Source organism: Neofelis nebulosa, chromosome 9 (genome assembly GCF_028018385.1).
Source record: "Neofelis nebulosa isolate mNeoNeb1 chromosome 9, mNeoNeb1.pri, whole genome shotgun sequence".
Classification (NCBI taxonomy): domain Eukaryota; kingdom Metazoa; phylum Chordata; class Mammalia; order Carnivora; family Felidae; genus Neofelis; species Neofelis nebulosa.
This window is the reverse complement of record NC_080790.1, coordinates 98,852,467-98,877,910: the sequence shown is the minus strand read 5'-3', so window position 1 is coordinate 98,877,910 and position 25,444 is coordinate 98,852,467. Positions and strand designations below refer to the sequence as shown.

Below are 25,444 nucleotides of genomic sequence, written 5' to 3'. Positions count from 1 at the left end.
AGACACTGTGACCGTTCTCAGTTGGTGGCTGAATCAATCTTTGTTGATGTATCGACTCAGTCAATCAGAGGCTAATTAACTCCAAGTCCTGTTAGAAGCAATCAAAATGTTTTTTCTCATTGCCAGGAGGCAGAGAGACCTTGGAGGTAATCCGGTTGTCTCTCTGCCTTCTGGCATCTGTGCCCTAAAGCCCCTGAGTCAGGACCATAGACCCCTGATGGCCACGCAGGGACAGACTTTCTCTGTCATAACATCCATATCTTCTGGTCCTGGGGAGTTACTGAGTTGCCCTGGGCCAAGCCATGAAGGAAGGGGGTGGGGGGTAGGAGCGGAGGCTGTACACCTGCCCTTACCTCCCACACTGCATGGCTGATCTGCCCTGCCCACCTAGCCTGCAGGGAAACAGAGTACCCCCAGCCCTACTGCCCCCATAGGAAGCCAGAGGGGATGGGCACTCCTGGGTTGTGGAGGGAGAGAGACTACTCCTAGAAGACAAAGAACAGGAAAAGAAAAGGACAGGCAAATAAGAATGTGGTTGAACAGAAGAGCAACATGAACTGTAGGGATTTATAGCTAAACTTGCTGTTTATAACTAATTAGCACATAGTAATAACCATTGTGCATATTATTATGTGTTTAAAGTTACTTTTGTTCATATAAAACTTTCTTCCTATATTTGGTGTTCCCTTACACAGGTAAAATGTCATATAATATTGTGTTTAAAAGAATTCTAGTATGATCCAACCAGGTAAATACACACACACACACACACACACACACACACACACACAAGCTTGCACACATGCACGCACACACACACATATTTGATATGCAAGATTTATATATGTTGGAGTAAAATGTGTATTTTAAACTTAAAATATCTACGTATATATGTAAATGTATATATAAAATATATAATTAGAAAATCAGAGATGTATAAATATCTTTTACATCTTATAGAGCTAAGGATAAATATAAATGTACATTTACATTTTTGCTGAAAAAAAAAGTCTGAAAGGAGGAACAAGAATTGGGTGATAATGATGACCTGTAGGAGGGTTTTTCTTTCCTTTTTCTTTTCATATACTTTGATTTCTTACCATGAAGATGTACTACCTTTCTAGCTTTTTAAAAGCAATTTTCTTGTAAATTTTAAGGCGATTCTTCCAGCTTTTCTTACCGTGTTACCCCCAAGCTCAAACACTAAAGTCAGGTAACTTTCTGTATTGGATCTTTCGGACACAAGAAGGAGCATTCTCACAGCGCCCTGTGGGCAGCAGAGTGGTTTTCCAGGCACACAGAGCCGCTCACAGATGCCGAGGAAACCTGGCTCGCCCAGGCTGGCCAGCTCCTCCCCGGGCCGGGGCCCCGCCCCCTCCTCCCCGGGCCAGGGCCCCGCCCCCTCCTCTCCGGCAGCCCGCACCACCTCCTCCCCCGCGGGGCACGTGGGATCTGGTGGCCTCCCTCCCTGTTCCCCCCACCCCAGGGTCGAGGCGGCAAAGGCAGCATCTACGTGTGGGCCTCCGGGGACGGCGGCAGCTACGACGACTGTAACTGTGATGGCTACGCCTCCAGCATGTGGACCATCTCCATCAACTCGGCCATCAACGACGGCAGAACCGCCCTGTACGACGAGAGCTGCTCCTCCACCTTGGCCTCCACCTTCAGCAACGGGAGGAAGAGGAACCCTGAGGCCGGCGTGGTGAGTGCAGCCCCGGGCCCTCGGTGAGGCGGTGAAGTGCACAGCCGCTATGGGACGTCAGGTACAGAGTGACGTCATGCGTCACCACTGTGTGACTTCATGGGAAGAAGGGGATCTCCCCTCCTACCCTCAAAGAGTCAGCGCACCTGTTGAGGCTCTAGAGATCCGTTGTCTTTCAGGGCAGGTAATGCTTTGTTATCAAGGTAGAGCCATACGGTGTGCAAGTCGGAAGCAAGAACTGTGCTTCCTTTCCAGCATATTTTCCATAGGTTGTCTTTCTTGTTTATTGTTTTGCCTTACAAATAATGACAAACTCTGATGATCAAAAATTTGCCGCAGCACACCACTTATAAGGAGAACTAATATTAAGAACTAGTGCATCGGGGCACCTGGGGGGCTCAGTCACTTGAGCCTTGACTCTTGATTTCGGCTCAGGTAATGATTCCAGGGTTGTGGGAGAGAGTCCAGGGGCGGACTCTGCCTTGAGCGTGGAACCTGCTTAAGATTCTCTGTCTGCCTCTGCCCTTCTTCCCCACTCGCGAGCGCTCTCGTGCTCTCTCTGTCCCCCTCTCTTAAAAAAAAAAAAAAAAAAAAAAAAAAAAAAGAACTGAGGCATCACACCATCTGAGCCAAGAGCCCATCCGTTTATTACAGTAATTAAAAAATAGTAGGTCCATAAGCCCTCCAAAATTGGGCACACACGTGTTTTCTCAAGGCAAGAGCAATGGTTTTCATTCTATTTTAAAATATGTCCATAATTGAGGGAAAAAAAAGATTAAGCATCCCAGAGTTAGATGACTTATTGCACTTTTCTGAGCAGTCCTTCCTTCCTGGGCAGCTAGGTAACATGGTGAATTTTCCAAATCCCTTTAAAATCTAATCGGTAGAGCATAATGAGCCTTTTTGGATCTCTTCCTCTCTCTGGGTATTTCACTCACATATCAGCCTTTCCGCAGACCCCCAAGCCCGGAATTTGGTTGGTGATTCAGTAGTTCTGCTGAGCTCCATTTTGACTGGCCACCCACCTCACCTCTCCTGTGAGCCAAAAGATCCCTTTATGGAAGGGACACAGACCTTACCTGCCTCCTTCCTTGAGCCCTCCTGAGCTCCCCCTTGGTCTTGGGGAACCAGCAAGTATGCCCACTCCTCCCAAGCAGAAGAAGGCTTCAGCTTCTCCTATCCTAGGAGAGCTATATGGGCAGAAAGGGAGAAGAGCAGAGCAGAAAGGAAGTGAGGGAGGCCCCAATCCTGTTCTGCTTGTGATGCTTCACTCCTCCCCCCCCCCCCCGCCAGAAGGTGTCCCTCCCTACCCCAATGGTGTCACTTTGTCCTCAACCTTGTCTATGACTCTCTTTCTTCTTGGGCCCGGGAAGGGCCTTGAGTTCACTCTGAATATTGTAACTTTCCCCCAATAGATGCCTTTAAACTCCCCTGACACTTTGTACTTCAAGCTAATAGGCCTTTCTGAGGATCCTACAGACAAACAGAGGAGGGAGAAGTCCTGTGGTGTATACATGATCTTAATGAAGCCCCTGGTTTTCACCCTGGCTCATTGAAAATGAGCATTTTTTTTCTTCTTCGTGTAAGTCCTTTAAAACCTGATGGATCAGTCTCCCCACTTAAGAATTCTGGAAGTGATTTCTCACACATCCGTTATCGTGGCTCCATGTGTCCCAGCATCTCCTCATGGGATCTAGAGAAACATCTTCTTTTTACTGGCCTGTCCTTCTAGGCAAACTTTAGCCCAGTGTGTTTATTCCTCCCTCTTTGGAAATGCCACCCTTTCCTTTCTGAAGGAGGACAAATGACACTGTGAGCTTGGGTTTTCCCAACTGATCCCAGGGCAACGATACTCATGGTTGCACTGACTTGGAGGTAGTATTGACTTGTCAACTTTTCACCTATAGATTTTCCTGTCAGGACCCAGGAAACAGATGTCTCTCTAGTCTTTGGAATAACTGCAAATATGCCTCTCTGAACAACTGACTTCTTTTTATCTTGTGAGCACTCGAACTGGCACGGGTTGTCCCTTTTTGCATGGGCTACTAGAAAGCTTGAATAAAAGGTATGGCAAGATAGATAGATGGATGCTAGCTTATCCTTACCTTCAGCTTAATCTTCAGAACAAGGTAGAACTTAAATAAAAGAAATAGACAACCCTTTGCCTCATATTGTTTTGGGGTTCAAACTAGCGTGACTTATTCGCTCATGATTGAATATCTTCCCTTCCAGGCAACCACAGATTTGTATGGCAACTGCACTCTGAGGCATTCTGGGACATCCGCGGCTGCCCCCGAGGCAGCTGGAGTGTTTGCACTGGCTTTAGAGGCTAAGTATGTTTCCGTCTCGGGGCCAAGGGTAGACTAACATTTGTCTTTCTACCCAATACCAAGTGTCTATGTAGGCAAAAGTGGGTGTGAGAGTGTTGAAGAGTCAGGGCCAATGGACTGTGATGGACATTTCTGAATGGACCACGGGCCCTAAGTGATACACACATACACACACCTTCCACAAATAACATCCTTAGGAAAGCACAATACCCCGACACTCCATAGTGCATATCAGCTGCTTACTCAGATACCAAGTAGGGGCAGGTAGATATTTCTTTGTGAAAACCATCTGGATCCTTTGACTGTTTTACTTCCATAAGACCATCAGCTAAATGAAAGAAAACTATTGCCAAACTAGTATCTAGCAAAGCATTTCAGAACGTGTGGTAATCAGGATGCCCACAGTGAAGATTCATTAGCTTATAAGGCGAATTCACTTTTAACACTGAGACGAGGTGGGCAGAATCACACAATGTAGACCAGGAAATGGGCTTTACTAAGAAACCTTCTGAGCTACAGGTAGGAGGAGATTATCTTCTCTTTTCTCACCATCCCACGGAGAGGCCGCATATTGCTGTTGCTGGACACACTTGGATTTGATCCCCAACAGAGTTTCCTACCCACCCACTACTCTGAGAGCTGAACATGTGGTCTCAGGCATCACCCGTGTGGTGTGATTGCAGATGCCCACGCTGTGGGGAGTTGTTCAAGAATGCAGCACCAGCAACTTGTGAGAGGTTGGATTCAGGTCCCTGGGGAAGGGGCGTTGAGTTCCCATCCTTGTCAGTCGTTGCTAGGCAACCGGAGCTTCTAGCGTCAATCCCCAGGCAGCCCTCCGCGTCTCTATCCATATATACAGCGTGCTTTCAGACTTGCAAAGAAGGTAAGCGTTGATTCCTGGATAGGAAAGGACTTTGAAAGATTATCTAGTCCAACACTCTGTCTTTAAGCAGAAAAGGCATAATTGCCCTCCTTTTACAGATAAGGCCCCCAACTGGGAGTGACTCCTTTCATTGGATCAGGCCAAACTCTGATTCTTCTAGCAAAAATCAGGTGGAAATTTTAGGATTCCAGGAGACACTGATTGAAGTGTTCCTATGAAGCGCAGAAACCAAAACTTGCTTCGTATGTGCATTTCCTGAAGATGAAACTGTTTATCTCAAGGCCTGTCAGGCCCCGGTGTCTGAGCTGGCTTTGCTCACTCCAGGCGGGAGCAGACAAACAGTGGGAGCCTGCTGGCTGCCCCTGAGCCTTGAAGAGAACAGGGATCGGGGGTGCTCCAAAACTGAGAAGGGGTTTCTGGTCACCCTTTCCATCTAAGAGGACAGAACTTGACTCAAAGTCGCCTTGCATTTTGGCAAGCAAAGAGTCAGTTGCCCAGGCCTCTGTGCACACAAAAGGACAACCTAAATACATCAACATAATGGAGCAAGGCTGCTGGATCTCTAAACAGGTTCATGGGCTGTGCACCAATCATTCGCCATTCTTTAACACCCTTGCAGATAGCCTTACAGAAAAGGCATCACCACCTGGGCACACTTTGTTTTGGAGCAATGGTTTTAAATCTCTGTTGCCATAAAGAGGAAAAAAGTGATCCTTGCCAGTGGTGGTTCAAGCCCATCCTAGGAGCTAGTCCTAATATTCCCGAGAACACCAACTGCCTGAAGTTGGGTCCACACCCTGAGACAGAAGTTGGTGGCAAGCAATTTATTAAGAAAGGGCTCTCGGGAGAAACCAGGATAAAGTAGAGGAAGCAGGTTGAGGATGAGGAAGGATCCAAGTAAGGATGCAATTTCAGAAGTTTCAGCCTCAGCCTGATCCCATGGGGAGCTCTGGCGTGTAAATTATGTCTCAGAATATGTTCTCCCTCAGGGCAAGGATGCTGGCCTGCCATGTCCTGGTGGTGGCCAGTCACTGGCTGAGAGCCATGCCTGGGAGGGAATCTCCAAGGCTCCTCTGGCTTTCTGCACCTGTCGGCAAAGCAGCTCCAGTAGCCAGCAGTTAAAACCACTGGTCAGAACAAAACAGCCCCAGGAGATCATCCAGGGGGAGGAGCTGGGAAAGCCCCTCCATGAACAGTTCCTGCAACTCATCTCTCTTTATTGTGAGATGAGACAACTGGGGGACCTTGGTGACCCCCAGCTGTGTCAACAGCAGTCGAGGGCTGTTTGCCACCCAGAGGTCCAATAAGAAAGCTTTGCCAAAGCAGTTTGCATGCAATAAACAAATTATCCTATGTAAATGTATGCCCATCAGGACCCATGAAAGGGGAACAACTACCCCCCAGGACCTCAGGGGAAAAAAGGGAAGCCATTATTCCTCTGTCCTGCCCAGTCATTACTTGAATAATGTACTTTTCTGCCAATATGCTTGAAAATGGCTTCTTGAGTCACAGGGAATATTGTTCACATTTCCCAGGGTGACCAACAGTAGAAAAAACTCCAAATGGTTTCTTTGGGCGGGAGGTGACTGCCAGCTACAAATATTTTGCATTCTCTCTATGACCCAGGGCTTTTTGTGTGGCTCGAGAAGGCTGAGCTGGGTTTGAGGGGTAGGTCATAGAGAGGTAATTTTTTGGCTTGATGGAACCATCTGTGGTAACATGGCCCACATATTGACTAAAGTTTCCAAAACTGACCTTCCAGAAGATGGATTTTTTTTTCATGTACACTCTTAATCGAAGCGTAAGAGACACAGAGAAAAGTGCACAAATATTAGATACAGCTCAGTGACTTCTTATAAAGCTAACAGACCCCTGTTAACCAGCATCCAGATCAAGAAACAGATGATTACCTAAGTACCAGTATATGCTCTTTTGCTTCATAGTATATCTGAGAGATTCCTCCGTACTGTCTTGTGTGTGGCTATGGGTCATTCATCCTCATTGTTAATTACCCCACTGCATAAATGAATACTTGGGTTGTTTCCAGATGGGGGCTATTATGAGTCATATTGCTGTGAATATTCTTACATATTCATTCTTTCGGTGAGCGTATGAATGCATTTCTGTTGGGTGCATACCAGGCACTCAAAATGCTGAGTCACGGGATATACATATGTGCTGTGCTAGTAGATACCCCAAACAGTTTTTCAAAGTTTTTCCAAATAGCCATTGACGCTCGCTCAGGCAGTATGAGTTAACGGTGGCCCCACATCCTTGCCAACACTTGGTATTGCCAGCCTTCCTCACTTTAGCCATTCTTATGACTTTTCAGTAGAATTGTACTCTACTTTTAATTTGCATTTCCCTGATAACTGGTAACGTTGAGCACTGGATGGAATTTTGAAAACAATAGATTCCCACATCTCAACCAAGAGTCACCAAATACAAATCTCTGGGGTTATGGATGGCCCAGGGATTTGTCTTTTCAAGCGCTGTTCCAGGGACTCTGTAAGTAGCCAGCCTGTGGAAGCTCCGTGGCCTGGGCATGCAGTAAAGCAAGAGCTCCATGAACCTATGAATCAGGATATACTGTTGTTTGCCAGGTGACCATCTGGACTCTGCCTCTGACTGGGTCAAGATTGGAAACAGAAAATCCCAATGACAGTAGTTAAACTGAGACAGGGTTTTATTTTTCTGCCATGTGAAAGATGAAACAGAGGTAAGGAGCCCAGGGCTACTTTGAGGGTGCCCCTGGGATGTGGGGAATCCAGCTCTTCCTAGATTTCTACTCTTCCACTTTCATGTTCTCCAGATGCTGCTGGAGCTCCAGCCATCACGCTGATATTTCAGATAGAAAAAAGTGGAAGAGCAAAGGGACAAAAGATACCCACCATCGGAGTCAGCCTCGTCTAAAGTTTTTTCTGAAAAGCCTCACCCAGGGGCTTTTGCTTATTTCTCATTGACCAGAACTGTCACATGACCACCCCAGACTGCAGAGGAGGCTGGGAACTATAGCTTTGTAGCTGGTAACGTTGCTGTTCTGAATAAAATTGAGGTTTTCTTAAAAAGGAACAGGGAGGGTAGATATGAGGGAGACAATAGCTATGTCCTCCAGTCTCCCGGTATCTACATGGGCAATCATTTACCACCTCTGGATCTCTGTTGTCTTACCTTAAAAATATAGAAAGGGCACTGAGGCAGGAATCTACATCTGTCACTAGTCCCCATGTGATTCTGATGCAGGAGACTTGAGGACCAGAGTCTGAAGCCCCCTAGATGGGATAACACATCGGCTCCACTGTTGGTTTTCTTGGTATTGAGAGCTCCCCCATCATGGCAGCCCTCCCTTTTTAAACACTGAGTTATCGGTCTTTCCCGCTGGGCTGTAGCCTCTGAGACAACAGGGAGCTTCCTATGACATGCCCACAACTATCACAGTGCCTAGAGCGGGTATACACTCAGTGAACCTTCATAGAATCACTTCATTGTGCAGGACCTTTCCATATACCTGTGCCTTTTTTTCCCAACCATTATATAAAATATTTTTCATGTTATTTGTCCTATTACACTGTTCACAGTGACCTTTATATTGTAGATCATCTGTAAATTTACTATTTTTTATTATTTGATAAGCATAGCTTACAATTCTTGAGCTACCATGGTAGGAATAAAGCTTAAAGCAGATGGAAGAAATACTGTTTTGCACAATAGTGTATTCTGTCAATTCTGAAAGTGTTCAGAAGGGGGAATCATGAGGGACTTAGTTTTACCTCTCAGGTATGCATAAATGGCTAGCCAAACAGTGTCACAAACTCCTTACATAAGAGTATGGTCTATCTGGTTTATTCTAGAAGTGAGAAGATCTTTGTTCTGATGCATTCTCTCTATTTCTCATGGACTCCATGAGAATTAAACTGTGGAGAAATATCTAACGAGCTCTCCAAGCTCCAGGAAGCATTGCATGTTTTTGTGGCAGAACCCCCAGCAAAGATGGGTGATAATCCACCTGCCAGCCTGCCCTCAGATCATCTCGAGACCACCAGCTCCTCATTTATCAACACTTCTGTTTTTAATTAATTCAGAATCTCATTCCACCAAAACACTGAGCTTTTAGCCATAATCAACTTCTGGAAGTTTCACCCCATTCACCTGGGTCCTGGGAACCATATCAAGATATGTTCATAAATTTCCCAAATAAGTAGTGACCTTCCTTGAAACTTTCTCCTTAATAGCTGAAGGTCTGCATTGCAAGAGTACATGAATCATTGGCATATTTTGGCTGTGACTCAAGGCTTTGAACCAATGAACGCTGCATGTATTGAAATCAAATGAGTTATGTTGTTCCTGGTCTTTTGAATTATTTGACTTCTAAAGAGAACCACAGAACAGGGTTTTTGCAACTTTTTGATTATGACTCTCAGGAATAAATTTTGCATAGCAACCCAACACCACACACACATACACAGTTCCAAGAAAAATAGTTTCCCGTAGTACATGCTAATTCACGCTCTTACTCTTTTCTGTTCTGTTCATTTTTTAATGATAGTCCCATTCATTAAATCACGGGTTTTCAAGCCTAGCTGTCTACTAGAGTTGGCCTGGGAAGTGTTAACAATTTCCAAAGCCTGAGTCTAACTCCCAGAGATTCTGATTTCATTGGTCTGAGATGTGGCCTAAGCAATGGGATTTGAAATGTCTCACCAGAAGATTTTAATGTGCAGCCCACATAGATAATCTGTGCAGTTAAGTTGCTTTCTTGGCCCACAGATGGGTCTGACTTGCCCTTTGAAAAACACAGGCAGTGAGTTATATTAGACGCTGATTTCCAAAGACAGTAGCGTCTGCAAGCAGATGTGCTTATTCACCGGACAAACAGCGTACAAAGGACTGCTGTCCTGGGCCCGGGGGACACGAATATGCTGAAGATACCATCTCTGCCCTTGAAGAAATGACAGCCTCATTTGCACAAATGGAACATATCCATGGAGCCAACACCCAGATCAAGAAGCAGAGCACTGCCTTCACCCAGAAGCTTCCTTGTGTCACCTTCCAGCCCCCCCTCCAAGACTCACCACTAACCTGACTTCTAACAGCACAGATTAGTTGGGTCTATTTTGATACTTTAAACAAAAGAAATAGTATACAGTATGTTCTCTTCTGTGTCTGGCTTCATTAGGGTGACATTTTATTTGACAGATTCATCTGTATTATTCAGCGTAGCTATAGTTCATTCGTTCTCATTGTAGGACAGTATTTCACATCCAATAAATACACCTCAGTTGGCTTATTCATTTTATTGTGGCTGGGTATTTGGGGCTTTGTCGTTTGGGCCTGTGAACATTCCAGTACACGTCAGGTGGATATATACACACATTTTTGGGGGGATGCATACCTAGGAATAGAACTTCTGGGCCATAGCTTGGACACTGGGACAACATGAGAAGATACAGCCAAATGGTTTTCCAAAGTGTCAGCAGCAAGTAACAATCCCATGTGCAAAGTATGTGGGCTCCAGTGGCTTCACATCTTTGCCAGTAATTAGTATTGTCAGTCTTTTTCGTTTCAGCCGTTCCAGTGTGTGTTAGAATGTGCATTTGAAGTAAATTTATTTAAGTAAGAAAGACAAGATGTTTAAATGTAGATATATAATGGCTCTAGATGGTGCATGGAAATCCTCCCTTCGCGGTTCATAGATGTTCCAAATCCTACAAAGGGTATATGTGCTTAGTCATTTTCTCTCTCTCTCTCTCTCTCTCTCTCTCTCTCTCTCTCTCTCTCTCTCTTGCCTTGTGCCCTCCCCCTTACCCTTGTTCTCAAATCTCTCTGCCTCTGGTATCCAGCCTGGGTCTGACCTGGAGAGACATACAGCATCTGACTGTGCTTACCTCCAAACGGAACCAGCTTCATGACGAGGTCCATCAATGGCGGAGGAATGGGGTTGGCCTGGAGTTTAATCACCTCTTTGGCTACGGGGTCCTTGATGCAGGCGCCATGGTGAAAATGGCTAAAGACTGGAAAACTGTGCCCGAGAGATTCCACTGTGTAGGAGGCTCCGTGCAGGACCCTGAGTAAGTGGGGGGTGGCAGTTGCATGTTGAAAACACCCCAGAGGTGGTGCTGTGGCATTGGCAACAATCTCAGATTCCCTCTCTGTCTGCTTGAGATACACTGGATTTGATTCAGGGACAACCAGCTTCCAGGCAGAGCTATAGAGCTGCACAAGCCCAGGAGTCCCATGTACGTAGAACACAGTTAGGTGACTCTGAACCCGTGCTTTTAGGTGTGATCCTTTATTTTTTCACTGGCTTATACTATTATTTTTAGGTGTACAAGTCAACCAGTGTAACTAGGTCCCAGATGACTAAATAGACCATGACCGTGACCAATATCTCAGAAGTCCCTTGTGTCCCCTTCCATCATGGCCTCCCCAAGAGTAACCACTATTCTTCTAACTCCATAGATTATTTGGCCTGTTTTATACTTAATATACATGAAATGAGACACTGTCTTCTCCTTTATATCTGGATTCTTTAACTCAGAATGATTCATCCATGTTTAGCGTACTTGTAGTTCGTTTATTCTCGTGGCTAAACAATGTTCTGTTATGTGACTATAACACAATTTTCTTATTCGTTCTACTGGTGAGGCAGCGTAAGGACTTGTTTTGATTCTGAGTGAGGTAGAAAGCCATTTGGAGGGATTTGAGTGAGGAGTTCCCCACACAGAAACCACCAGTCTGGTCACCTGCACCTACGTCCCTTTTAACTTCCAATCACAGCAAGAGGATTGGATAATAAGGACCCCTTGTATTTAATTTCTCTCCTCGTTGATTCGTCAGTAAGATGAAAGTAGCAATTCTTATCATTATTTTCTTTAATGCAGGCATTGTTTACATACAGTGAAACGCACAGAACTTAAATGTATTATTTGGGTTTTGATGTATACATCTAGGTAGCCACCACCCAATCACGTGATGGAACATTCCATCACCCTAGAAGGATTCCTCATGCCCCCTTTCGGTTCATCCCCACGTCCTATACACAACCATTTTCATTCCTGTCCCTATAGATTAGCTTTACCACTTCTTGGACTTTCTCTAACTAGAATCACATGATAGGGATGTGTCCAGTTTCTTCAACTCAATATTATGACCCCAGTGCTCATGTGCAGTAGTGACTCCTTCACTCTCATTGTTGTGCAGTGTTCGATTCTGAAAACACACCTGCGATTATGTCATTTAAATAGTGCTAAAACCCATCCCTCTAACCACCCACGCTGGCCTCATTTCTGTCGATCATCTGAGTTTGGTCAGAGTGAGACGTTCAGAGCACATCCTCCCTCTCTTTTCACCCTCGGTCCTAGATCCTCTGCAGATTTGTAGTCAGTTACGCAGACCTAGACTCCAATCTTGATTTCACCAAACTGGGACAATACTTTTGACCTCCCTGAACATCTCTTTTAGCAATCCTCAACCTTTTTACCTTGGCCCCTTTGCCAGGACAGTGAAGTCTACGGACCCCATCTCAGCACGATGTTTTTAGATGCACTAGATAAAATACATAGGACTACAAAGAAAGGAAGCCAATGATATTGAAAACTAGGTATAAAAATTTGTTGAAAAACAAATTCGTGATGAAGTAATGTATGTCCTTTCTCTCATCAACACATTACGTAAAAAGCTCCTAGCGGCAGGAGTCTAATGCAAGTCTAATGGCCACGATCATTTCAGAGCAGCAATGATGACCAAAATGCTACTCGAAGATACTGTCGGTAATTGTAATGGAATATGAACATCTCTGGGCTCTTTGATGGCAGACTCTGAGGAAGTGCTGATACCTCTCTAGCATGTGGAGAAGCTACATTGTCCTTACAAGTTAGTGCAAATTAATATGTAGGGGGTTCTGCCATCTAAAGTCTTATACCCCCTGAATTCCTTCCTTATTTCCCGAAGCAAAACCTCCTTCTCTCTTTCCTCATCAGGCTGCTGGGAGACCTTAATAAGACAACAGACATAATGCTGGCACATAGTAGGCACTCAGTAAATGTAACTTTCCCATTCCCTCTTATCTGTGACTTTGGACACTCCTAGTTCACACTGTGGGAAAAGGAAAGATCATAATGTAGAATTTTAGATGCCATAATTGTCTGATTCCTATATGAATTCAAAGTTGTGACCCTACACTGTCCTCCCAACATCCCAACCACTGTTGGTTGAGCCACCATCCTCACTGTTCATTCCCTGGACTCCCAGAAAATGGCACTAAGTGGACATTGTATTGTCCATGACCAGTCCATGATCTCCTAAGCATAGCTCCCTCCAGCACTAGGTGGAAAAGTAAAGCATCAGCCCAAGTCCTTTCTCTAATAGCTTTTTTTTTTAATGTTTATTTATTTTTGAGAGAGAGAGAGACAGGGTGCAAACAGGGGAGGGGCAGAGAGAGAGGGAATCCGAAGCGGGTTCAGGGCTCTGAGCTGTCAGCATGGAGCCTGACATGTGGCTTGAACCCACGAACCGTGAGATCATGACCTGAGCCGAAGTCGGATGCTTAACTGACTGAGCCACCCAAGTGCCCCACTAATAACTTTTTTTAAACAGAGCTGCATAAGCCCCACTTGACATGCTAGTAAAAAACAGCTGTTCCTGCAGCCTTCCTATCAGTTTTCCCAAGGCTGCCATGCACCTGAATCATTTCTGTTCATCCTTGTGCCCCTCTGCCCAGTAAGACAGGCTTCACCGTGGCCCAGACAAATTGGTCGACTCGGTCAAGGTCACGGAGGCTGTAAGTAAGGAATTAACTTTCATTGGGCACTTACTGTGTGCCGTGTGCTTTTACACCCACCTAAGCTATCTAGCCACCCCGTTGAGGGTGTGCCCTACCTCACACACCCAGGGTATGAGTATTTTGCAGGATGGACAGCAAAGTGGTCCCATGTTGTGGCTCAAAGAGAAACACCTCCTAGGTGGCTGGGATGAGGCCTTTGACCTACACTATTTGTATTTAATCCTGGTTAAGTCCAGGAGGTATGTGCCATCACTGTTACCTCTTCACGAGGTGGGGAGGGAGGAAGAGGCGGGGAGGCGGATGCAGAAAGCACAAGAAGTGTGCTCAAGGTCACAAAGGTCTAACCGAGACTTGAAACAAAGCCCATCTGAATGTAACCCCTCGGCTTGTCTCATTATATGACATTGGCCTTAGGGAGCTCCTACTGTGCGCTCGGGCCCTACATTAGGTGATACATCAGAAAGCCCTGCTGGCAGCTGGGGAGTGCCATTACATGTGACAAGAGGCTCAGAAAGGTTAAGGACACACCAAAGAATGCCTAGCTCTTGAGCCCCAAACTGGGATTTGAACCCAGGCACTCCGATGCCAGAACTCCATCGCTTGAGGAGCCTCTCCGTGTATCTCAGCGACCCCCTGCTGGAGGAGGTGAGGCTCAGCAGATAGCAGAAGGGCCTGGGGGGCTTCCTCTAGTAAAACCTTCCTTGGGGCGGGGACTCTGAAACACCCACCTAGAGGGTGGGCCCCCTCCCCAAACTCCGTAACTGCCCTACTAGAGTCCTTGTCTCTGCCAGAGACTACAAACAAGGTGACAGAATGGAGACCAGACTGGGAACCACTGTCCAAATGGGGAAGGGAAGGGTAAATCCAAAGGAAACATTCAACGGGCATTGACCGCTGTGCTGCCCTTGTTTGAGTTCGGAACAGTCTTTGTGTGACTCGGAAGGCCCAGAAGGCTGGTACCATGGTGAAGCTGTTCTGTATCTGAGCGTCCAGTACAATAGCTCGTGGCTAGGGAGCGCTGGAAATGTGGCTCGTGTGCCTGGGAACCAAAGTTTCCATCAGGCCCAATTTCAGTTCATTTCAGTCTCAGTGGCCTCATGTGGCAGGCGGCCTCCATCTTGGACAGCTCAGCCCCGACGCCCATCTGGTCGTTATGCCATCACAGTAAGGCTGCTAAAGAACGCACACAGAACCCGAAGCGTACATCGGATAACAACCCCGCGAAGGGGTGTCCAGAAGTCCAGCCTGAAGGAAAGCCGACCCAGTCTCACAGCCTGCGCCTCTCCCAGGGTCCCCTGCGCTCGGGTCCACCGCTTGCTCCCCCCCAACATGGCCTGCAGGACACTCCAGCAGCCCAGACGGCTGCCTGAGGCGGTCCTGGGAGAGGGCGGGCGCAGAAGAGCTGCTCTCAGACGGTCGCTGGTCACCGAGGCTGCGGCTTTTCTCCTGGTCGCTGGTCACCAAGGCTGCGGCTTTTCTCCCACTGCCTCATTTCATCACAGGAGGCTGCAGGGGTAGTCTCATCTACAGGTGAGAGGGCAGGAGGCTCAGGAAGAGAAAGTAAATCATTCTGATTCACAGAACCAGCAACTCCAACGTCAGTCAAAGCCCTGGGCCTGGAACCTCCTTCCCTTGTTGCAGAGAGGGAAAGGTTTGCAGAAAGGGACTTCCCAAGAGGGAGAAAGGCTTATGGTGTTTGCTCCTTTACAGCTCAGGCAGCAACAGGTAGGGGCCAAGACGTCCCCACGGCCATGCCATGAAGGCATTATCCACAGTTAGCTTCGCCCACAATTAACAGAAAGGTGGCCGGATTGCAGAGGAATGGTCAGCTTAGTCCAGGTACACGTTGATAGCAGGCCTTGTTTTCTGAGCGCTCTCCGGACAAGGATGGATCCCTCGTAATCCCCCAGCTCTGTGCATTTGTGAGGCCGGGGGGAGGGAGGAGAGCGAGGCAGAGAATGCAGGCTGTGATGAAGGACAGTTTATCTCAGTTTCTCAGTATGTATAGCATTCTGTCGTGATCCACATAAATGTTGAATTTGGAGCCAGAGGGGGTAAGTCTATCATGTTCCAGTTAGAGGATCTGGGGCCCAGAGATGTGACGGGCCCAGCAGCTCCCAACCAGCTCGGAACTTTACCCCACATCCGCAGCCTGGTGTTAAATGAAAGGACACTGGAAAGCCATTTCAGCACTGACTCAGCTGGGCCCTCCGCGGGACAGGAACCTAGTCTGTCTTGTTTGCTGGTGTGGCCTCGGTGCCTGGAAGGGTGCCCGGTGCCCAGCAGTCACGTGGCAAATATTGTTTGAATGAATGAATGTTCGGCCAGCAGTACTGGCTAAATGCTGGCGGGAGGACCCGCTCTCCAGCCAGAGGAATTGGGGAAGGAGGCCACAGCCTTGTTGGAAGGACTCTGTGTCCCCTGGCACCTTTTGCACTGCCATCCACCCCACACCTGACTTTGTTCTCAGGTGCACGTGGGTGAGATCTAGGGCAGATGTGCTTTTTTGTTGTTGTTGTTTTTATTTTTTAACATTTGTTCATTTTTCGAGAGACGGAGAGAAACAGAGTGTGAGTGGGAGAGAGACAGGGAGGCACAGAACCTGAGGCAGGCTCCAGGCGCCGAGCTGTCAGCCCAAAACCCGATGCGGGGCTCGAACCCATGAACCGTGAGATCATGACACCAGCTGAAGACGGACGCTCAACCAACTGAGCCACCCCGGTGCCCCAGATGTACTTTTTGTGAAACTCAGAGGGTGGTACAGGTTGGTCCTTAGGGCAGCGCCCAGGCCTCTGTGCTACTGACAGAAAAGGCCTTGGTCACCATGAATCACTCTCCTGAGGGGCTGGGACAGAGGTATCTACAGCCGCTTGCTCTGACGTGTGGGGCTCACAGAAAAGGCCCCTGACTGGGCCGAGTGCCAACTATCAGGTCTATGGGTTTCCTCAGCATTAATCTTCCCAGGGAAGCAGTCAATTTGAAAAGCAATTTTCTAAAGAGACTTTATCAGCAAAGTCAGTGGGGAGGGTGTGCAACTAAAATTAGAAGGAAAAATACAACTGGCCTGAGTGTCTGCACCAGGCCAGCTGCGTGCAGTGAGCAGAGCAAACCCAGGCCTGCTTGCCGGCCAGCGGTAGCCGCGCGTCCTCTGAGGGCAGAAGCACAGGATGTCCCTGCCCTTCCCTGCACCCACCCAAGAGATCTGTCTGCTCGGCTCCTTCAAGGCTGTGGCAAACTTGGAATTTTAAGTGAATTTAGAAGTAGATGTTAAAACCTGACGTGAATGCCAGAAGCAGCACGGGGGAGGGAGAGAGAGAAGCACGTACCTGGCCATGAACCAGCGGTGGGACCTGTCACTGCCGAGCTGCACTGTCTTCCTGTGTGAGGAATGCCCACCTGTTGAGTGTTTTTCTGTGCCTGCCACAGAGCGGACATCTTAGACACCCAAGAAAGGACGGCTGTTATTAATAGTATCATTACCCTAATAAAACAACTGTAGCGCAACTAATTATTTTTACACGGTTGAGGATTCAGAACGCAGGTAGCAGGCCACAGGTTCCTTCTGGGAAGCAGTGCTTATTTCTAGAGGCGAGGCAGTGGGCCACTCACTATTTGCAACAACACGCAAGGAAGTTACAAGCCATCCTCAGGCCCCCGAGTTGACCTATAGGACTCAAACACGAGGTTTCTGTACATACTCCCTCAAAGTTCAGAGAGTAGCTCAAACCTCTCGATGGGTGCAGCGAATGAGTTGTATTTCTGCGAATGAGTTCCAGAATGTGGCCTGTAGGACTGTTTAAGGATCTCAGCGGAGTCTCCTCTTGTTCCACAACCATCTCCTATTTCAACCTATAAATTAACTTTTCCTGAGCAACTAAGGATTTGCTTTTCCTTCAAAATAAGGATGGATTGTATTCCTTTTCCTCTCATAAAAGCAATACATGGAGAAATACATTGCAGAAAATATAAGTGGCCAAAAAAAAAAAAAAAAAAACGGTGGTAAGAAACCCCTGGAAATCCTGTTCCTCTGCTCTGCAGACGCCATGATACCTGCCGAGAAGCTTACCTCTGAGGGGGGAAATGGCGTTCTTTCTCTTCCAAGCTTGCTACTTTTAATTCACACGGGGCTTTTCATTTCATTTCAAAGTGATGTAGCATTCCAAGAAGAATCCACTGGAATGTTCCCTCTCTCGGGGGCCTGGTCGCCATGCATTCAGTGGGCAGTTCACATGGCAGGGCAGGAATGGCAGAGTTTCGCAGGCAAGCAATACCTCCATGGCACTAAATAAGCCAGACTCCCCAGGGTACTTGGAGTGGACTCCACCCCCCACGCACACCCCAGCCCCAAGGCTGCTGGGACAATTTGTGAATCCTAATACAAGCGGTGTGGTTGTGCCCACTCCAATCTGTCTTCTGCTTTCCAAGGTGAGAGCAAAATGCCCATCATTTTTTAGCCTCCTCCAGCCCTTCTCACGGATACGCTCTCTCATCCCTTAGGCAGAGCAATAGGGAGCCTGTCTTCTAGTTTCCCCTCCTGCAGGGAAAAGGGTAGCCGAGAGTCATTTGTCCAAGCTCAAAGCAGCTGTGGAGGGAATCTGGCTAAGTCATGGCGTCTACTGAAGCCCCCTTAGCCATGGTGTGCTTGAAGGTTGTTTCAGGTTTGGTCCAAAATGGATTTCTCCCTTTCTATCCTAAGAGCTCATCTCCGCCCTGGAATACCTTCCTTCCTGTATGAAGGAGCTTGTTGTTCATTTACAGAAACCCCGTTGCATGTGGGAGGGGGGGATCTGATTCCCAGCTTCGGTGGCCATGCCATCTCTGACCCTTAGCCAGTCAACGAAATATTTCCAGTGTCCCCCCGGGAGCAGCAATGTCACTTTTCTGCCAGGGTTTCCACGAATTGGCTTGTAAAGGGACTGTCACTTAGTGAACTCTTGGGGAGTCCCAGAGCCCCTGAGGCTCAAGTCTAGAAGGAAAGCCTCCATTTGGGACCTGCCTCTTTGTCTGTATAGAAACTCAGAAGGAATGTGTCATTGCACTCATACCTGAGGTCTGGACATTCCAGGAGCCTCCGGCAAGGCGGCTGGGAGACCTGCCAAACAGGATCCACAGTTTGACAAAAATGGAATGTGCTTACAACAGAAGCCCGAGAGATTTTCGTGGTGATGGTGGTGGTGGCATCAGGTTCAAAATGAACATATGCAAATAATTTAGATCTGTGCTCCCCAGTATGGGAGCAACTAGCCACAGGTGGCTATTTAATGACATTAAATAAATTTAAATTAACCATTAAAATTAAAGTTCATCAAAAACTCAGTTCCTCACTCACACTCGTCAGGTGCTCGATAGCCACATGTGGCCGGTGGCTACTATATTGGACACTACAGATACAGAACATTTTCATCATTGTAGAACGTTCTAATGGCCAGTTCTGGTCTAGGCGTTTGTAATTGTACGATACATGAGTGTATGTATGTATTTTATCTGCACAGCAATTCTTCGGTATAAGAAGAAATATCTCCATTGTACAGGTAAGGACGATGAGCTCAGATAGTACAGATGCTTTGCCTATGACTGGACCTTCATTCTACCCACATAGCTCTCTACCTATAGGCAGGAGCCCAAATGATTGTTGGTCGTGTATTAGCTTACCCGCTACGTTGCTGACCCTATTGTGAGTAAATACATCTCTTTTAAGAGATCTAGGTAGTGACCTTCCATACTTGGACCTCCAAAGCTGACCTAAGGCTTGCTCTCCACCAAACTGGATGATTTTCCCAGAGTTTGGTACACCACCTCCACCACCATCACTGGATCTCCATGGCCAATGGATATTTCATGCCTCATTCAGCATCAACGTTTATGCAGAGTGCATACAGCAGCATTCCATGAAGCTCTTAAAGCATATATTTTGAAAGTTCCTCAGGAGAGTACTGACTTTATCATTGAGCTACAGGGTAAGCTTCAGCAAGCCCTCCCAGGTTTGTGGCTTTGGTTCCAAGGGTCATGCAGAACCAAGGCTTGCCCTGAGCTGGGTGTGTGATCATCTTTTTGTAGATGGGCTCTACAAGACGTATGCTTTAAAATGCCCACCATTTTATGCTCCAAAATAAAAATTGTGTCAAGGGAGAATATTCACATAGGGAAAACCCCATGATCCAGGCACTGTGCTCTGTGTTTTGTCTTATTTAATTTCATAAAACCCAACTATAAGGACAGTGAGACTTCAAAGTATTTAAATAATTTGCCCAAGCTCTCCTGACCAGTAAGCATAGAGGAGAATTCTAACCCAGAGAGGTTTGTTCCTGAAGTCTGGAGTCTTTCCATTACACCGTGCCGTCCTCAAATGTAGTTTATTATGTTTCTGACTCAAGAACCTTTGAGCATCTTGCCTTCAAAGGAGGCCATATCCGGGAAGAAGATTGGTTGCATGGGAAGTCAACTGAGGAATCTTTCACTAGGTTTAATTAACCCCATTTCAGCTTTCTCGATGATAGTAATAATCATATGAGCAATAACTTCTATTTATCAAGATACTTTGCACTTTAAAAGAAAGGCATTATGAGCTCCTGTCTCAGCCTGGGCTGTCCCAAAACAGACCCGGAAGTGAGACTGGGTGCTGACAACGTTTTGAGAGATGACCCCAGGAAGCACAAGCGAGGAACGGAGATGAATGAGGCAGTCAGAAGTGCATTGATGAACGAGTTGTCACTGTGGGCAATAGGCTCAGTCCCACTGGGGACATTGAGTTGTCCTGCTGAGGAACAGGGAAGCCAGGGTCTATTTATCTATGGCTTTCTATCCCAACCACTGGTAGAGAGTTGTCCCTGAGGGGTTAAATCCCTGACACTTTGGGACTGCCCTGCACCTTGGCTGAGGAAGCTCCCATGATGTGGGGGAAAGCTCCATGAAAGAAGGCAGGAGATGCTGATACCTGAGGTGGGAAGCAGTCAGGGCAGCCACAGGTGAACTCAGAGGTGACTTAGAAGTGAGAAGGGAGTGAACGGCATCCACTACACCCCTTCCGCACAGAAGGTTCAGAGGGCATAGGTAAGGTGTTCGGGGTCACACTGCTGGTCTGTCTGATCAGCCCCAAGGCTGAACCTGCCTGGTACCTGCACCTGCCTTCAAAACCCCAAGTCTAGTGTGCCCACCCTTACCATATCTCCTCACTTTGCCCTCAGGAAAATACCCTCCACTGGCAAGTTGGTGCTGACCCTCACGACTGATGCATGTGAGGGGAAAGAGAACTTCGTCCGCTACCTTGAGCACGTCCAAGCTGTCATCACGGTCAATGCAAGCAGGAGAGGAGACCTGAACATCAACATGACCTCCCCAATGGGCACCAAGTCCATCTTGCTGAGCCGGCGTCCACGGGATGACGACTCCAAGGTGGGCTTTGACAAGTGGCCTTTCATGACCACCCACACGTGGGGGGAAGACGCTCGAGGAACCTGGACCCTGGAGCTGGGGTTTGTCGGGAGCACTCCCCAGAAGGGGGTGCTGAAGGAGTGGACACTGATGCTGCATGGCACGCAGAGCGCCCCTTACATTGACCAGGTAGTGAGGGATTACCAGTCCAAGCTGGCCATGTCCAAGAAGGAGGAGCTGGAGGAGGAGCTGGATGAAGCCGTGGAGAGAAGTCTGAAGAGCATCCTGCGCGAGAACTAGCACCGCGCCTGGGCCGCCACCACCTCCCCCACTCCCCCATCTCTGCCTTCTCTGTCCTCCTTCCACACTCTGTCAGGAGCCTCGCAGTTACTGTCACCCTCACACAAGCGATCCCAGCCTCCCGATCTGAAGCTTCGCTCACTGTCAGTGATTCTTTTTGTTACAATGGCAGCAATCTTTTTCATTCTCGGCCCCAAATACAGTGTTCCCACCAACACCTATGTCCTATTTGTGACTCTAAGCTCTTTGTTTGTGTCATTCAAATAGGTGGTAGCCAGCAAACAAAACTGGGACAGCTTTCTCCTCCATTTTTTTCATATCTGAGAAGAGACTGCTTTGAAAACGCCACGCACAGTGACTCCAAGAATGCTTATTCATGGTCTCAACTGAGGACTTGTTACATAAAAAGAAAAAGATTATAACAGAAGGTGAGCTCTGAATCGCTAAAGCACAACAGATGCCGTCCATCCTTTGGGGGAAAATGTTTCGAGCTTAGCAAGATTTTTCAGTGACGTAGATGGTGGTTATGATGCGAAAGGCGCCATCCGTGACAGCCCTGATTACTGGCTGGGGAAAGAAAGAGTCAAAAAGCATGAGCATTGGAAATCTTAACCACCAACACCAACAGGTGTTGTCCTACTCAGCCAGCGTGATACATATAAAACCTGCGTAGCTTGGCTGTCCTTTTCACCAGCTGCTGCTCTGAGTTATGGTAAAATCTGCTAGAGAAGCCCAAATTACTCAGTTTGTATAGAATTCATCCCAGCCCCAATTTTCTGGGGTTCCTCACATAGCTATCCAAAAGAAAAAAAAAAAGGCAAGGCAGGTCTGGCAACATGTCTAGTAAAGAATAGCTTAGTAGCTTAGAACACAGGAACGTTCCTTTTCCCAAAACACTTTGGGGCTTCTTACTCTGATGTAAGTGAGACGTGGGATGAGTATTTTTGGCACACATATACTCGGGCGTTGATTTCCAGAACATATGGTTGTGATTTCTTTGCTGTGTTGGGGAAATGGCCTGTGTTCTAGAAGAGGCGTGTGAAGGGTGAAAAGGGGCATGTTTGAAGATGTGGACCTCCATTTGTGTGAAGCCTCTTCTGCCAAAGTGGGGGGATGGGGGTGGGAGGAGGAATGCTGACTCATCTCTCAGCCACGTGAGGCCCCGAAGGAAGCCAGAGAAGGCCTCCGTAGGGAAAGCACACAGTCACCATGTTGACAGCTACGCAATCCATGAAGATATTCAACATGCAACCCAAAGGAGACAGGTGTCTCTCCCTGCCCCCCAAAGACACAGCACCATTTCATTACCAAATAGGAATGCTCTCTGACCCATCATCCCTTTGTTTTTCTACCCAAGGATTGCCCCTCATCCCCAGTCCCAAGGCCCACCCATTCCCAAGAAATGAGTTATTTGTTTGATTTGATTCCCAAGAACAGGTCAACCACTCCTTCCCATGGGAGCATGTAGCGAAGCTCGGAGCGCCTTTCCTTTAAAGCCAGCAACACAGGGCACTAGGTTCCATTCCCTGAAGGTGGCAACTTTAAGAGAAAACTCTGGAAAGCCCATTTTCTTCCTCCCCCCCCCCATATTGGCATGAATTTCTGTCTTCTCTAACACTGTCTGACCTTCTCTATACGATGCTTTAAAATGTAATAATATTTATGATTTTTAAAAGAAATTTATTACCTGTCACGAAGGTCTTTTTAAACCACTTTAGATTTAAAGAAAAAATTAATGGAAACCATCAAAAATCCATTTCATATTAACAGTCTGAAAATAAACCAAAGGACATTATGTGTGCATATGTGTACAAGTGCACACAGAAATATATATACATATGTAGACTATATACATGTGTGTATGTATGTGTATATATATATATACACTTGTATAAATGTATATACACACATATACCTAAAATGTGTGTATGTGTATTTATTGAAGAAACAGACACCATTTTCATCTCTAAAAGAATATTCAGAGACTATCAAGATGATTCTGGCTGAAGAAAAAGGCCGGTGGAAATTCAGGTGAAAATGTTCATTGATTCCCATTACATCACCTCTGTGATTTTTGCAGCTCTCTGTATAAACATTAAATGTCTTATATAGCAGCAAAAATATAAAATAGTTGTCCATATTTTCACAGCTGTGGTATAATTTATGAAATTAGAGAGTAACTTATCAGCTTCTTAATAGAAATGGCAAGTTTTGATATGAGTATACAGTATATAAAAATATATATAGTGCTATATACAAATATTTGGTCTCTATTTCATTTTTTGCACCAGTATTAACACACAAATATGTCCAGCTAGTGAGGTTTTTATGATATCCCTGATCCTAATGCAAGAGACAGTTATTTATAATCATTTATTTTAAAAAATGAAAATAAGTGAATAATGATTACTCAAGTTAACATTGTTACTCCCCATGACAGGATTTTTTAAGTAAATTTAAAAAGACATGTTGTAAATTAGGAGACTTAACAATAAAGCATTACCTTCCAGAAATTATGTGGGATGTGATATATATTCTATAAAAACACTGTCATCTGTTCTAGGAGCAGATGATAAAAAGTTGCCAAAGAGAGAGCTAAATAAAAAGCCTGCCTTCATATTTGCCTGAGAGATTCATAATTAGAAAATAAATCATATACAAACTACAATCTACAGCAGCATTTTTCAAACCCAGGTTACATCCCATTAGATTGTAAAAAAATTTTAGAGAGTCAAAACCAACATTTTGGAATAGAATAAAATAGAATAGAATAGGAACTGGAATAGAACAGAATACATCATGCATATCAGTAAGTATTTCTTAAAATATCTGCCTTGAATGTGTGTGTGTGTGTGTGTGTGTGTGTGTGTGTGTGTGTGTGTGTGTTGGCTCACAAGGTAAAATATTTCTAATTGTGGGTTGTGGCCAAAAATCTTTTAGAAAGACTACTATAGAATGTATTCATTCATCAAGCTAGACTGAGTTATGCTGTAATAACAAACAGCCCCAAAATATCAGTGGCTTAACACAGCAAAAGTATATCATTCACACTAATTCTTCTGAGGGTTCAGGTGACTCCCCAAGGCCAGAGACTCAGGGATTCAGGCTGCTTTGATCTTCGATCTTATGGGTTGTGATCAGAACACAAGACTGCTAAATCACTATACAGAAGAGAACCCACGGAGGACACTCATCTACTCTTTTATGTTCAGCCTGAAGGAGATTTACATATACAGTAAAACCTTGGTTTGTGAGCATCATTTGTTCCGGAAATATGCTTGTAATCCAAAGCACTTGTATATCAAAGTGAATTTCAAGAACCATTGACTCAGTGGTGATCATGTGACATTCGGCATCACGTACTACTCACATTGCAAGACATCGCTCGTGTCTCAAGTTAAAATTTATTAGAAATGTTTGCCCGTCTTGCAGAACACTCACAGAACAAGTTACTCACAATCCAAGGTTTTACTGTATACCATTTGAGCTACTATGCATTGGCCAGTACTGGTCAATGACCTCTACCACAGATAAAGCTTGACATTCTCTTAAAATATAGTAAATACTGATTTATGTGGCAAACCTCTCTTCATGGATAGTCATGAACAGCATTACAAAGTAGCTGTAACCCATGTAACCACACGCTATTCTAGCAATCTTAATAGTTATTAATAAAACATTAATCTATTTTATTTATCATGGTTCATTGTAAAAACAACATTTAATTTTCTCCTATGATAGAATGCTTCTCAAACCCAATGAGTAAAATCTTTAGAGAGGCCAAAAACAGCCATTGAAAGGAGTAAGGTCCAAAGTCTGAGGTTGTGACAAACCGAGACACTGCTTTTCAATACTTAAGTCCAAAAATTGATTTCCAAAAGATTAAGTTAAAACTGATCATTCTTATTGTGTTATTACTGTACTGTCATTGTTAGTATCACTTATAAATTAGTAAGAGTAGCTTTCAGGTGATCAATGCCTTTCATCGCAGTGAAAACCACATACTATAAAACCTTTGGGAAACATAGCCAAGCATTTTAATTTTTTTAATGTTTATTTTTGAGAGAGAAAGAGAG

At 45.9% G+C, this 25,444-nt stretch overlaps 1 protein-coding gene across 1 annotated transcript in view; it reads left to right on the top strand.

Moving 5' to 3' along the window:
- Positions 1-23,881, top strand: part of PCSK2 (proprotein convertase subtilisin/kexin type 2) — a 275,251-nt gene extending 251,370 nt beyond the window's left edge. Inside the window, exons 9-12 of the mRNA XM_058684826.1 lie at positions 1,487-1,702; positions 3,935-4,035; positions 10,756-10,983; positions 20,882-23,881. Coding sequence (XP_058540809.1) covers positions 1,487-1,702; positions 3,935-4,035; positions 10,756-10,983; positions 20,882-21,368 — 1,032 coding nt within the window. The 3' untranslated portion in view covers positions 21,369-23,881. The remainder of the gene's footprint in view (positions 1-1,486; positions 1,703-3,934; positions 4,036-10,755; positions 10,984-20,881) is intronic.
- Positions 23,882-25,444: the final 1,563 nt, after the last annotated feature.